The sequence below is a fragment of the Lactuca virosa genome, chromosome 8 (assembly GCF_052849685.1).
Source record: "Lactuca virosa cultivar CGN04683 chromosome 8, Lactuca_virosa_CGN04683_v6, whole genome shotgun sequence".
NCBI lineage: Eukaryota > Viridiplantae > Streptophyta > Magnoliopsida > Asterales > Asteraceae > Lactuca > Lactuca virosa.
This window is the reverse complement of record NC_136433.1, coordinates 118,258,139-118,273,146: the sequence shown is the minus strand read 5'-3', so window position 1 is coordinate 118,273,146 and position 15,008 is coordinate 118,258,139. Positions and strand designations below refer to the sequence as shown.

The 15,008-nt window shown below is 48.4% G+C and overlaps 2 protein-coding genes across 2 annotated transcripts; both read left to right on the top strand.

The window, feature by feature from the left end:
• The first annotated feature begins 925 nt into the window (after window positions 1-925).
• On the top strand, window positions 926-4,153 carry LOC145130773 (uncharacterized). The gene has a single exon (XM_079065542.1). It carries the CDS (start codon window positions 926-928, stop codon window positions 4,151-4,153), a length of 3,228 nt encoding a protein of 1,075 aa, XP_078921668.1.
• Window positions 4,154-4,450: 297 nt separating this feature from the next.
• On the top strand, window positions 4,451-5,041 carry LOC145130772 (uncharacterized). Its single transcript, XM_079065541.1, has one exon. It carries the CDS (start codon window positions 4,451-4,453, stop codon window positions 5,039-5,041), a length of 591 nt encoding a protein of 196 aa, XP_078921667.1.
• Window positions 5,042-15,008: the final 9,967 nt, after the last annotated feature.

Below are 15,008 nucleotides of genomic sequence, written 5' to 3'. Positions count from 1 at the left end.
CTTAACCCACTTTCAGTTCATATATTTTTCAGAAAATACTATTTGGTTTAGGATTCTCAAGTATTATTCAAGTTGTTTGCAAATTTGAAAGAAGAAATAAGTTTCTATTACTTTTTTATCTTCTCAATTCCAGAAAACTCATTTTTCATTGTGCTGTAATTCTTGAATATTTCAAAAGTTGGTAAAGTTACTTTTACCCTATGGTTTTACCATTTTAGTTAATGGTTTTAAAAAAAAAAAGGGAGTAGAAAGGTGATGACGTGCCTAGGGCAGCACGGCAGAAGCACGAGCCGGACACGCCAACCGGGCCTAGCCCAACAGGCTTAGCGTCCACTGACACCCCCGGGAGTGGAAGGCACAGGCGAAAGGCTCGCGCACGCTAACCGGGCCCGGCCCAGCAGACTTAGCGTCCGCTGGCGCCCTCGGGAGCGGAACACACAGGCGAGAGGCTCGCGCCCGCCCAGAGACGCTCCCAGCTCCAAGACAAAAGAAACGGTCAGGAGACAAGCAGGAGGATCAGACCATTACCGTCAGAGCCAATAAGAGCGCCCTAACGGTTAAAGGCGCATGACTCTCCAATCAGCGCCCCTGATCCTGTCTCCCCAAAAAGCGATCTTGTCTGGTACGGATCAGGCAAGGGAGCTAGGTATAAAAGGATACGCTCTCAGACCTACGAGGTAAGTTCCCAAAACTCTCTAAGAGTGCACACCCAAAGATCCTAAATACTCTCTAACTTGACCGTCGGAGCGTTCTTCCGGGAGCTCCTCCCGGAAAGCGGCTGACGGTCTTCTTTCTTTGTGATCTTGCAGAGGCAATCGAGAATCCAAGTGCACAATACCGATCGCACAGAACAAGGCCGCATCATTTGGCGCCATCCGTTTGTGAGATCAAGAACACAAACTAAAAGCACGAAAGTGACAAGTGAATGGCGTCCAACGGCAGTGAGGGACAACAGGCAAGTCCCATACGCCTCATGGCAGCGTTGGACGAAACACCGCCGCCTACAGCGGTCAGCAGGGTCGCTACGGGCGAAGGAGGCTCAACGGTAACCACTGAAGGTGCCCCACAACCGCCAGTTCACCAGCCAAGAACAACTCCGGTGGGGCCATTTCCAACAACGTCCTTTCAAACGCCACTGTTCTTCGTGCCGCCATCGCAACAAACACAACCGGTTCACTCAGCGATGATTCCACCAGGCCACGTTTTCAACATCCCACCGTCGTTTACAGCGACACCGCCATACCAGGTGACAAGTGGGCAGAGTTCAATGCTTTCAATACCACCGTTGGCACAAACCATGATAGCTCATATACCATCTGTCTATTCACCGGCTGGCACATGGGCCGGACCAACCCTCACCGCCAACAATAACTTACAACAGACAACAACGGTTAGCCCTATGAACCCTATGCACCCTTTCCCCTCCAGTTACCCCCTCCAACTACCATTCCAGCCGTATCCCTTTTACGGACCAAGCCCTGGCTACCACACGCCGCCACCATACGGCTTAAACACACAATATCAACCGCCGGGAGCGTCCACCACCTTAGGCCACGGATGCCTTTCCCGTAGTGTGACGTCTCCGTTTGTCAAAGAGTTGTTGGACTACGAAATACCAAACACAGCCAAACTACCGACGCTCAAGACGTATAACGGCACCACTAACCCGACTAGCCACATCGACACATATGAATGGACCATGACGTCATTAAAGCTTGATGGAAGGTTTTGGTGCACGTATTTCCCAACCACACTCGACGGCAACGCCGGAACGTGGTTCAAGACGCTACAACCGGACAACATTTCCAATTTTGCCCAACTTAAGTATCTTTTTCTTACCAACTTTATGCAATTACGCAAGTACAAGGGAGACTCTCATTCAATCATAGGCTGTAAGCAAAAGGAGGGTGAAACTATACAAGAATACTTCACAAGGTTCATAAATGCCACGTTAGACGTACCGGGGCATGATGAGGGGCTCATAGCCGGTGCCTTCATGTGGGGACTTTTTCCAGGCCCTTTATCGCAAAAACTCATGGGAAAGAAGCCTCTAACACGGGCCGAATTGAAGGAAAGGGTGGAGCGGTACTTGAGACGGGAAGATGGCGAAGCAGCAAAACAGGCCTACTTGAATGCAATGACTACCAGACACCAAAACCCGGGTCACACGGATTTCCGAGGGGGAAGTAGGCACTACGGCCAAGCAAGGAGACCTCAGGCTCGGTACCGACCGTTTGCCAAGGATGACAGGCGTGGCTGTCGCCCGGAGGTGTACACGGTGTCGGAGAAGCAGCAACCAACCAAATCGCCAAAGAACCGGTACTGCGAATACCACAAAAGCAAGACGCATGACACAACTAACTGTTCAGTGTTAAAAAAAGAAATGGAAGAGAAGCAGCTTAAAGGATACCTGGTGGAAATAGCACGAAGCTTGCGTGCCAAGTTTGACGCTGAAAACGCTAAAAACATACCTCGCGAAGGAGCCCAGCCCAAGAAGATATTCATGATACGCAATAAAAGAAGCAGGGGAGAGCAACAAGCAGAACAAGGGATTACCAGAACCCCGATGCGCACGCTCACATTCTCTGTTCATAACCCTCGCCCGGAGGGATGGAGAGGCGACGACCCATTGGTAATCCAAGCCTCCATCAGGAATGTAATCATACACAGGGTCTACGTTGACACAGGAAGTTCGGCGGACATCATTTATGAGCATTGTTTCCGGCTCCTCCCAGATCGCTGGAAAGACAACCTGCGGCCCGCGACGGGGAGGCTAGTCGGGTTCACTGGCCATAGCCTATGGCCGCTAGGCATAATTCACCTTCCCCTGACCATAACCAGCCACGATAAGCAGCAAAAGAAAACCGCCCTGATTGACTTTGTGGTCATCCGACATGCGGCGGAACACAATATTATTCTGGGGAGAACAACCCTCTTAAAGCTAGGAGCGGTTCCATCAACCATGCAAGGAGTTATGAAGTTCGACACTCCAACGGGCGCAGCCACGGTACTAGCCACTCCACCGAAAGAATTGCAGTGCTTTACAATTATGAAACCAGCAGAGATAACTAAAGAGGCCAAGAAGTTGAGACGTGACCCCGCAAAAGGGAAGGAGGTGATCAACACGGAACACCCCGACCAGCCGGTCAACATTGGATGTGATCTCCCGAGTCACGTAAGAGGAGCGTTGGTCGACTTGCTCAAGCGGTATAAACACGTGTTTGCATGGACCCCCACGGACATGGTGGGGGTACAAAGGAAGGTCATTGAGCACAAACTTGTAATTAAACCGGGAGCAAAGGAGGTTAAGCAAAAAAAGAGGGTCCAGGGAGGGGACCGTAATAGAGCAATCAACGCCGAGGTGGCTAAACTAGCAGAAGCTGGAATAGTAAGGGAAGCAATATTCCCGACGTGGATCGCCAACCCAATCATGGTCTGTAAGCAAGATGGGTCATGGCGAATGTGCATAGACTTTTCCGACTTAAACAAAGCATGCCCTAAAGACTGCTACCCCCTCCCAGAAATTGACCAGAAGGTAGAGTCATTGCAAGGATTCAAGCTGAAGTGTTTTTTAGATGCATATAAAGGGTATCACCAGATCTTGTTGAGTAAAGAGGACGAGGAAAAAACGGCTTTTTACACGGACCATGGCACTTTCTGTTACACTAAGATGCCTTTTGGTCTAAAGAATGGCGGGGCTACATACCAGCGTCTAGTTGACTCGATTTTTGCCAAACAAATTGGGAGAAACATTGAAGTATATGTGGACGATATGGTGATCAAGAGCCCGCACGAAGACAAGATGTTACAAGACATCGAGGAGACTTTCCAAACCCTAGAGAAGGTAAAAATGAAGCTAAACCCGGCTAAGTGCACGTTTGGGGTGGAAGAGGGGCAGTTCTTGGGGTACTATGTCACCAGGCAGGGCATCCAGCCCAGCCCGACCAAGGTGGATGAAATCATAGAAACACCAACCCCAGGCACCCTCAGGGACGCGCAGGGCCTGAACGGGAAGCTTACAGCTCTGAGCAGGTTCATCTCAAAATCCGCTGACAAGGCCATGCCATTGTTCCACACGTTAAAAGGCTGCATCGAGAAGAGCAACTTCAAGTGGACGAACGAGGCAGAAGTAGCACTCCAGAAAATCAAGTAGGCATTACACAAGTTACCTACGCTCGCCAGCCCCGTCCCGGGGGAAACGTTGCAAATGTATATTTCGACCTCAAACGAAGCAATATCCTCAGTATTAACTGTAGAAAGGGAAGGAGAACAGAGGTCGGTGTATTTTGTGAGCAGGGCACTACAAGGGCCAGAACTCAACTACCCCACCCTGGAAAAGTTGGTCTTGGCAATCATCTACGCGGCACGGCGACTAAGGCGGTATTTTCAAGCACATCAGATCGAAGTGCTAACAAACTGCCCCATCAAACAAATACTGCTTAAACCAGAGATGTCGGGCCGGCTAGCGAAATGGGCAATCGAATTAGGGGAGCATGACATAAGCTACCACCCGAGAACAAGTATTAAGGGACAAGCGTTGGCCGATTTCCTGCTAGAAATCCCAGACGAGGGGGGCCCTGCCAAGGAGAAAGTGTGGACAGTTGAAGATGCTCCGCTTGACAAAAGTTCGTGGACATTATATACGGACGGAGCATCCAGCAGGGAAGGCTCGGGGGCGGGGCTAATCCTTACTAGCCCAGAGGGGGAAGAAGTGACCTACGCCCTCCGTTTTGATTTTCACACATCAAACAATGAGGCAGAGTACGAGGCTCTGCTCACAGGATTACGACTAGCCAAGCAAATGGGCGCAAAGGCTGTAACAGCCCTGACGGACTCAAGGCTAGCGGCGAACCAGGTCAATGGAAGTTTCGAGGTGAGAGATCAGAGAATGGGAAGGTACGTGAAGACGGTGAAACAACTAATCGAGTCGTTTAAGCAGTTCACAATAAGGCAGATACCTAGAAGCGAAAACAAGAGGGCGGATGCCTTAAGCAAATTGGCATCCACGTGCTTCGATCACCTATCGAAGAAGTCTTGGTAGAGGTGCTTCGAGAAAGAAGTATAGACGACCGACAGGTGAATACCCTAACGACCACTAGACCAACGTGGATGACACCATTCAGGGAATACCTGCAAAGAGGGGTGCTCCCGGACGATCACGGCGAAGCCAGAAAGATACGTATAAAAGCGCCCTCATATGCATTAATAAATGGAGAGCTATACAGGAAAGGGTTCACAGCGCCATGGCTGAAATGTGTAGACCAAGCCAAAGGGAGAGAGATGCTACAGGAAGCACACGCAAGCCAGGTGGGTGCACACGAGGGGGCACGGGCTCTAACAGGCAAAGTACTACGAATGGGTGTATACTGGCCCACTATACAGCAAGATGCGCTAGAGATAGCCAAGAAATGTAGGGAATGCCAGTCATACGCCCCAGTCCAAACAAACCCCCCAGCACCGTTGCGTAACATATCTAGCCCGTAGCCGTTCTATCAATGGGGTATAGATATAGTGGGCCCATTCCCGGAAGCACCAGGGAGGCTGAAATACATGGTGGTGGTCGTGGATTATTTCACAAAATGGATTGAAGCGGAGCCGTTAGTGTGCATCTCAGGGAGGCACATGATAAAGTTTGTATGGAAAAATATTATAACAAGGTTCGGGACGCCTAAAGTACTCATCAGTGACAACGGCCTGCAGTTTGCCGAGAACCCATTCAAGGAATGGTGCGCCACTAAAGGGATAAAGCAACGGTTCATGTCAGTAGCGCACCCATAAGCGAACGGGCAGACGGAGGTGTCCAATCGAACTATTTTGAATGGGATTAAGAAAAGGCTAGGCAGAGCAAAAGGGAACTGGCCGGAGGAAATACCAACAGTGCTATGGTCATACAGGACCACACCTCGAACAAGCACGCAAGAAACCCCGTTCAGCTTGACATACGGGACAGAAGCCATGCTCCCTATGGAAGTAACAGTGAGTACGCTAAGGGTGACTAGCACAGATGAAGAAAGCAATGCACAGGACCTGAGGATAAACCTAGATATCCTAGAAGAAAAACGCGAAAAATCAGAGATGCGCCAGGCTGCATACAAGCATGCAACAGAAAGGTATTACAACCAAAGGGTAAAGGAGAAAGCGTTCAAAGTGGTGAGTATGTTCTAAGGAAAAACGAAGCGAGTCGAGCCCAACCCCAAGGCAAACTAGGCCCAGCGTGGGAAGGCCCTTACAAAGTCACAGAAACAAAATGGAATGGCGCATATGCCTTAGAAACGATGGAAGGAAAGCAGATTCCAAGAACATGGAACGCCAGGAACTTGAAAAGGTTTTTCTTTTGAAAAGGATAATACCAGTCGATCGATATGCCGCTTAGTGCGGCACATCCCAAGTACTTAGTGTACACAAGTCCATTCTTAGCGACATGAGTCTCATACTTAGTGTATTTATAGTCCATGGTTAATGTAATGGGATCATTCAAATGCTAATCTTTAATACTTAGTGTATTAACTCTTAACGATTGAAAATGTGCATGTAGATATCCATTCGTTGGGTACTAAAAGCACCCAGTACTGATACTTAGTGTATCGACAATGACATAGGCGAGGCGGAACGCCTAGCGCATCAGGGCGCTATGTTTTTTTTCAAATATATATATATATATATATATATATATATATATATATATATATATATATATATATACATAAAAGAGAGTAAGCAAACAAATAGCGCTTAAAGTTCGTGATTACACACAAAACAGAGAATATCGTTCAAAAGCCCATACGTTATGCAAACTAAAGGCACCACATGGCCATCAAAAGAAACATACAAGACAGAAACTACAACATGCAAAGAAATTTTCACGCCCCAAGAGGGGTAGCACACGATGCCAGAGCATCTTCAACAACATCATCCTCGCCACGTTCGTTTCCCACAACAGCCATCTCACCTTCTCCACGATCACCATCATCACCCTCGTTACCCCTCCCAACATCGACCTCAGCCACCGGCAGAACACCCTGACCCATTGCACTTTCCGGGGTACCATCTGAACCAGCAAACAAGCACAACTCTCGGAGACCCCTAACATCCAATTCACCAAGACCCAACAAGGATGCAGGATCCATACTGGAAAAAGATAACAAAGCGTCGTTCACACTAACCACGGGGCCAACAGAAGCGGCATCAACACCGGCATCTCCACCACCAGCACCAGCAGAGGTTTTCTGAACAGACTCAACCCCGGCCATAAAAGCAGCATGCCGGATGAGACTTATCGCGTTAGTAAAGTCTGGATGCTCAATCAATTTATCAACAATTTGAACAACACCAACATGCACCAGCCAGTCCAAATCCTAACGGGAAGCGTCCAAATCCGATTGTAGTGACGAAATGAGCTTATCACGATCAGCAGCATCGCGTTCAAGACTTTCCACCTGGATCATCAAACCTTCATTCACCTGAGTCAGGGAGTCGACCTTAGCTTCCAAGACAGCCCTAGTTTCGTCAAGGACGGTCTTCTCAGAGGATAGCAGTTCACACTTTTGCTCAGACAGACGGAGGTCCTCGCCAAGCTCGCCAAGGCGACGTTCCAGCCCCGTCACGAGTAACCCACAAGTAGCGTGGGCGGCCTCCATCTCGCCAAGAGCATGAACACGACGGGAACCCGCGACAAGGTAAAACATGGCCTGCGCAGCGACATAGGCCATGTTATGAGCAAGCGCAGGATTACCCATAGCCTCCATGTCGCCAACAGCAGCCGGAGGAAAAGCATGGCGGGAGAATTCCAAAGCATTGTTACAAACAGAGAGTCAGGAGTCGTTGCGGAGATCCCAGGTAGGAACAAAAACAGGAGACTCAGTAGAACTGTCTCCAGAAACACCACCTAAAGGAACTGAAACTGACCCAGGACCGCTAGAACCTTTAACCGGGGAAAACTTTGGAGAAACCAATGAAACACTTGGAACAGGAATAGAGGAGAAAGCAGGAGCAACGGGCTGTTCAGTCGTCCTGTTGACCCCTTCAGACTGTTGCATGTCGTCATCAGGGATCACGACCACACCGGCCGGCGTGGAAGTCATAGAACTCAGCAGACGAGAAAAGCTGCGTCGGGTATGAACTCTTTTGGTAGCGGTTGGCGCGCTGATAACTGGCTCACCCATGGCTAAGACAGCTTTTCTCTTCGCTTGTATTCGTCGGACATCCGTGATAATCCCCTCCTTGCTGTCTTCGCTACCCTCCACGGAGGAGGAGTGAGCGCCACCCAGGGGCATGACAGCAGAGATTGGGCGGGCGAGTAAAGGATCTTCCTCCAACGCTGATGAGCCTGCAGGAGGGACGGAAGGAGCAGCAGTTAAGGCAAGCTGGTCTAGTCGGCGGGGTGGAGGAAGCCGATCAACCAGATCCACCTCACGGTACTCTAACTTGCCCCGATAACGCTTCCGTAACACCTCATCCATGGACAGGGAAGATTCAACACCTAGAGATATCGGAACAAGGAATATCAGTCACATAGTAGTAACAAGGGGGAGAAGGGAAAAAGAAGGGTACAACACTTACCGTCGACAACGGAGAAAAACACCGCCATTTTGCCACGACGCCTCCAAGAAGGGCTCATTCCCACACCAGAAAGCAGAGCTTCAGAATAATCCTCAGGGGATACTTGCACACACTTCAGATAATCAGCGACACTTTGGTTGTGAGGGAAGAGCTTGGGGATGGTATCGTCAAAAGCATTCGCACGGTACCGGCCGCTTCCGACCAACTCCTGGTCTACCCATAGCCACTTGTCTTGCCAATTCTTAGGGGTCTGCCGTCGGGAACCAAGACGTGCCCCCCTCGCCGGACCGAAAAGGTGCACTTATCCCCGGTAACGCAGAATCGAAAGAAAAACTTGAAAACAAAGTAATCTGGAAGATACCCGTTGGCCCTGCAGATCATCTCAAACGCAACCACTTTGTTGACTACGTTAGGGGTCAACATCTGAAGACTGCAACCGTCTTTCTGAAGGACCTCCTCTTGAAAATCAGTCAAAGGGAAACGGATGCCAGCGTCTAGGGTTTTCAAGTAAACCCCAATCTTGCCAGGGGGGATGAGATACTAGAACCAGGTGCAGGAAACTCTACACCTTCCAAAGAAGATAAGCCATAGGTGACCTCCAGTTGACGATACTCGGCGGCGGAAGGGAGGATACCGGGAAGGTTTGCCATGAGAAAGGAAGAGAGAAGAAGACAAGCCAGAAAAGAGAAAGACGAAGAGGGAGGGAGAAAAAGATAAAGAGAAACCGTTCAAAGGCCCTTATAAAGAAAAGGAAGAGGCGGGATATTTAAATGCCTGACACGGTGACGTAATTGCCAGACATCATGCGCAGTCACGTCGCCATTAAAGACGGAACGACGGGTAAAGGAAAACCGACACGCGTAAGCCATCTAAGTCCAGAACGCCGTAGCTAGCGCTGCAACGTTACGACTACAGGACTGGGGGACTTGATGACGTGCCTAGGGCAGCACGGCAGAAGCACGAGCCGGACACGCCAACCGGGCCTAGCCCAGCAGGCTTAGCGTCTACTGGCACCCCCGGGAGTGGAAGGCTCAGGCGAAAGGCTCACGTACGCTATCCGGTCCCGGCCCAGCAGACTTAGCGTCCACTGGCGCCCTCGGGAGCGGAACGCACAGGCGAGAGGCTCACGCCCGCCCAGAGACGCTCCCAGCTCCAAGACAAAAGAAACGGTCAGGAGACAAGCAGGAGGATCAGACCATTACCGTCAGAGCCAATAAGAGCGCCCTAACGGTTAAAGGCGCATGACTCTCCAATCAGCGCCCCTGATCCTGTCTCCCCAAAAAGCGATCTTGTCTGGTACGGATCAGGCAAGGGAGCTAGGTATAAAAGGATACGCTCTCAGACCTACGAGGTAAGTTCCCAAAACTCTCTAAGAGTGCACACCCAAAGATCCTAAATACTCTCTAACTTGACCGTCGGAGCGTTCTTCCGGGAGCTCCTCCCGGAAAGCGACTGACGGCCTTCTTTCTTTGTGATCTTGCAGAGGCAATCGAGAATCCAAGTGCATAATACCGATCGCACAGAACAAGGTCGCATCAAAAGGAGTTCTACAAGAAACAAGGAGAACTGATCTGTAAAAAAAAAAGATGGATACAAAAACAAACAGCTCATACTCACAACAACAAAACCCGTTTATTCCTCTCACCAAAATTATCTATCCTCAAAAAATACACATTACATCACTTTCACATTTACAACACAATAGATAGTAAAGAAAAAAAATTCTATTGGTTGTTTCTTTTTAGCCGACAAAAGCAAAAAAAAAAAAAAAAGAGGGTGACAGAGGTCTATTGGTAAAAAGGATGTGTGGGCCCTCCCAACTGACCAACCTTTTGATTTATTATTATTTGGTTTTTACTAACTTCACTGTTTCCTTCCCTGCCTCCGGCAATCGACAACTCTCTCTTTTCCGGCTATTCCTTCATTCGTCCGATCCAGCGGCGGAGGAAGAGTAGGCGGTGCTCTTTTGAATATAGATAGATGACGCCTGGGACGATATTACCGACTTGGAAGGAGAGAGAAAATAACAAGCGGAGAGAGAGACGACGACGGGCCATCGCCGCCAAGATATTCGCCGGACTTAGAGTTTACGAAAACTACAAGCTGCCTAAACACTGCGACAATAACGAGGTCTTGAAAGCCCTTTGCAACGAAGCAGGTTGGATCGTTGAAGAAGATGGAACGACTTATCGTAAGCTTTTGTAGATGGCTGCATCCCGTCCGCCTTTACTATTTCAACCGGAGCTACAATAGCGTCCGCCGCCCCAGATTTCTTGACTCGCCACCAGCCAGAGCAACAACATCGCTAGTCCACTACCACCTGCAACGACCACAATTCCGATTCTTGTTGCTACTAACCAGGGTTAAGGTGGCTTAGCTTGGTGTAAACCTCTAACTCCGGGGAAGGAGTCCACCTGCAACTCGACCTGCAACGAAGCAGCGACGGAGGCAAAGCGCAGCCCCAATCTCCTTGTGCAGCCGACAGCGACGAGCCCGACGAGGAATCAACAAATCCTTCGCCGACCCACAAGCACAACACTTCAGGCGAACCCCTGCCTCCGATCAAACCTCGAATCAGCGCCGACCGCCATCACCGCTGCTCCAACGCCTCGCACCTAAGGCCCCGATGACTACTCTCCAAATCGTCACCACGCGATAACCCCTCGCCATCTCCGATCCGATCTCATCTCCAACAGTTGAGACTTAAGTGGCATCATCAGGCAAGGGTTCACCATCTCCAGTCGCATTTCTTATTCTAAGAGCGTCACACCTAGGGATCTTTTTCTAAAACTGAGGAAATAAACTAGGGTGGGCCCAAAAGTGCTATATGGATCAAACAAAATCAACATCGGGTGGCACTTGCCATGGACTGCTAAAATTATGATTTGGGCTTCTCACATATTCGCATATGGGCTGTCAAATTTATTTTGGCACTTTGGGCTCCAGTTCTTAATTCCGATGGGCTAAAAGGGAAGAATGGCCCAGTTTTTGCAAAAATAAATTAGCCTGTCAGTCCGTCAAGTATTGTGACTCCGCTTAACAAACCAGATTCTAAAAATATGTTGCGACCCGGACCACTCATCGTTTACAAAAAAAAAATCAGCTATATAAATACTCGCGCACCACAAGCTCCGCTCAACGGAATGCGTTGTGACTCGAGCCCTCGCGACATATAAAAAAAAGGGAGGGAGAAGAGTAGTATGCTACTACTACTCGTGAAGCGTCTCGAAATAGCTATCAGTAACTGCGCTGCGCGGTCATCAGCAGCCGTGTTGACCAATCCCGGGAAGTCTCGCTAATCAACTCTCACATTAATGTTGACCGACCCCCGCTAGTCTTACTGCCCAGCTCTTAGTAGTCGCACAGCTCGACCTTCGGCAGCGACACGACCTAGCTCAGCAGTTCAACCCTCGGTAGTCTCGTTGCCCAGCTTGCAGTGGTCGTGCTGATCATCTATCGCTAGCAGCTCGGTGCTCAGTTCTCAACGGCCCTGATGACCAGCTCTCGACGGCGGTCTCGCTACGCACCACTTGACGGTAGCTATACTATCCAGCTCTAAGTAGCACCCCCTCATAGCCCTCGACAAACAGTCAAGACACCGGGGCATCAATTATTAGTACGACTAGCGATGCAGCAAAGCATCAGGTACCATTCCACTTTAACCCAAACTGATCACACGAGCTAGACGCATAGATTGTGGGGTGCTACGCCCAATCATGCGAGGTTCAGTACCCTCGCCTCGAGTCGCCTGGCTTCTCAGCCCGACTCCATTATAGCCGCAAGCTCCGCATGCGAGGTTCAATACCCTCGCTTTGAGTCGTCTGGCTTCTCAGCCCGACTCCATTATAGCGGCAAGCTCCGCATGCGAGGTTCAGTACCCTCGCCTTGAGTCGTCTGGCTTCTCAGCCCGGCTCCATTATAGCGGCAAGCTCCGCATGCGAGGTTCAGTACCCTCGCCCCGAGTCGCCTGGCTTCCCAGCCCGGGTCCATTACAGCGGCAAGCTCCGCATGCGAGGTTCAGTACCCTCGCCCCGAGTCGCCTGGCTTCTCATCCCGACTCTATTATAGCGGCAAGCTCCGCATGCGAGGTTCAGTACCCTCGCCCCGAGTCGCCTGGCTCCTCAGCCTGACCCCATTATAACGACAAGCTCCGCATGTGAGGTTCAGCACCCTTGCCTTGAGTCGCCTGGTTTCTCAGCTCGTCTCCAACGGCATGCTCCGCATACTAGGCTCAAAGGCTTGCAACCTTTGCCTATATGATCCAACGCGACGCTCTCCCGCGTGATCTATCTACGATCGTTGGTAGCTAAGTCCGATCTATTCCACGCGATGCTCTCCCACGTGTCATCTCCATGGTCGCTAACCGTCGTCATGGTTCTCCTGAGTTCGGACGATCGATGAGGTGTTATCTACTGTGACAACCCGAAACTTTTTCCGTTTCTGTTATGCATTTTCGTTAATGAAATTTCAAATCCGTTAACCTTTCCGTCAAATTTTGGTTTAAATAATAATCTAGTTATATTTAATTGAATTATTTACGAGTCGGAACCAAAAATCACACGGAAACCCGAAAATCTCGAAAATCAACATTTTGGTCTAGGAATGGGATTACGACCGTAAACTAGGTTACGGCCGTAAACTCGTTTACGACCGTAAACCCTGTTTACGGTCAAGAACGAATGGACCCCACTTTCACCCTATAAATACGATGCCTCCGACTTCATTGGGACGTTTTTCTGGCCGCATTCTCTCCCCCTCTCTCTAAGATTCATCAACCGTAAACTCCCTAAATCGCATTTAAACTTCGGGAAACGTTGAAAAACACCGTTTGGAGCCCTTTGGAGCCTCTGGAATCACTTCTCGCATCGAAATCAGCATCCCAAACCTCATTTTCCGAGTTTACAGTCCGGGCTTCAAAGACCGTAAACTCAGTCCTTGAGTTTACGGCCGTAAACTCGGCCAACTGCAGAAACCGTAAACTCAACTGCAAAAACCGTAAACCCGTGTTCTGAAACCGTAAACTCGTATTCTAAGGCAGTAAACTCATTCCTTCGATTCAAGCAAGTCTCGGATTTCGTTAAGTGTCACGTGCAACAACTCGGAAACCTTCCTTTCAGTCAACAACTCCAAGCAACAACAGTGAGTTCATACCCCTACTTTTTCCGCATTTTTAACGTTTTCAGGGGGAATACAAGCTAAATAAAAATGTTTTCTTTCAAGTTAAACAAAAATGTTTTCTTTCAAGCTAAACATAAATATTTTCAGAAATAGACATAAAAATTATGTAAATCTCATACCTTATCTCCCTTGTGTGCTATGTCGTACATAAGGGACGTTTTTCACAAAAATTGCATAGTTTTTACGGACACGCTATTCGTTACGTTTTTCATGCAAACTATAATCGATATAGTTTGGGATTTCTCTAAAAACTTATCAGGCATGGAAACTCTCTCTACTAAACATATGCACTGGAACAGAAACCGTTTACAGTTTATATCATTGTTTTATCATGATTTTCATAACGGTAATTTATCGCTATACGCGGTATTCACTCGGATTTTCATTACGGTAGAACGCTACTGCATTGCTTGTAAACTAGATCGTACGATACTGTGAGGCGCTACTTCACTACTGTACCCTTATGTGTACAGGGATAAATCCTACCACTGTATAACCAGAGTCTCCTGGAGGGAGAGCGTGAGGTTTGTGAATAGATCTATTCGGGACTGACAATCCCACATCTGGACTGTTAGCTACAGTTTGGCGGGCACGCCTGAGATGTACAAATGTCATTTAACATCAACGCCTGAAGAACGTTGGAAATGTCACTAGTCATATCAAGCATGGTTATACGACTCACATTATGTATAAATCACCGATAGTTTACCAACCTGGTTTTCTTCAGTAGTTTTATTTATACCAAATAGAACTAAACACACTATGCATACTGGCCGAGCCAGGGTTTTCAAAACCGAATCATTTATGTTACGGTTTTACATTTAAATACATAGACTTCAGAATTAGCTTTAGCTAGTCGCATGAAGTAGTATTTTGCATAACTCTACGATTTTTCAGAAAAGAACATTCATGGTTGTATACGAAATCGATAACACTACGTTTTTCACTAAAGAAAATATCGGATTTTCTTGAAACTACATAATCACTTCGGCTCGCGCATGAACAAGTTTTCATTACAAATTACTGCTTATGAACTCACCAGCTTTATGCTGATATTTTTCAAACTGCTTGTATTCTCAGGAAATCAGTAGACACGTACTTGCTGGATTTTCGAGAAACCGAAGCATTTAGAGTTTTTAAGTTTTTATTTTGCAAACTACTGAATGTATTTCAAACTGAGTTTCAAACATATGTAAACGTTTTTATTCAAATTTTCACTGTAATGGTTGTGTTGCTATGATTGCTATTATTCATTGGTTGTGATGCTATAC

Excerpts from the sequence above, each read along its gene's own strand:
- LOC145130773 (XM_079065542.1), top strand. The coding sequence starts at position 926 with ATGGCGTCCAACGGCAGTGAGGGACAACAGGCAAGTCCCATACGCCTC.
- LOC145130772 (XM_079065541.1), top strand. The coding sequence starts at position 4,451 with ATGTCGGGCCGGCTAGCGAAATGGGCAATCGAATTAGGGGAGCATGAC.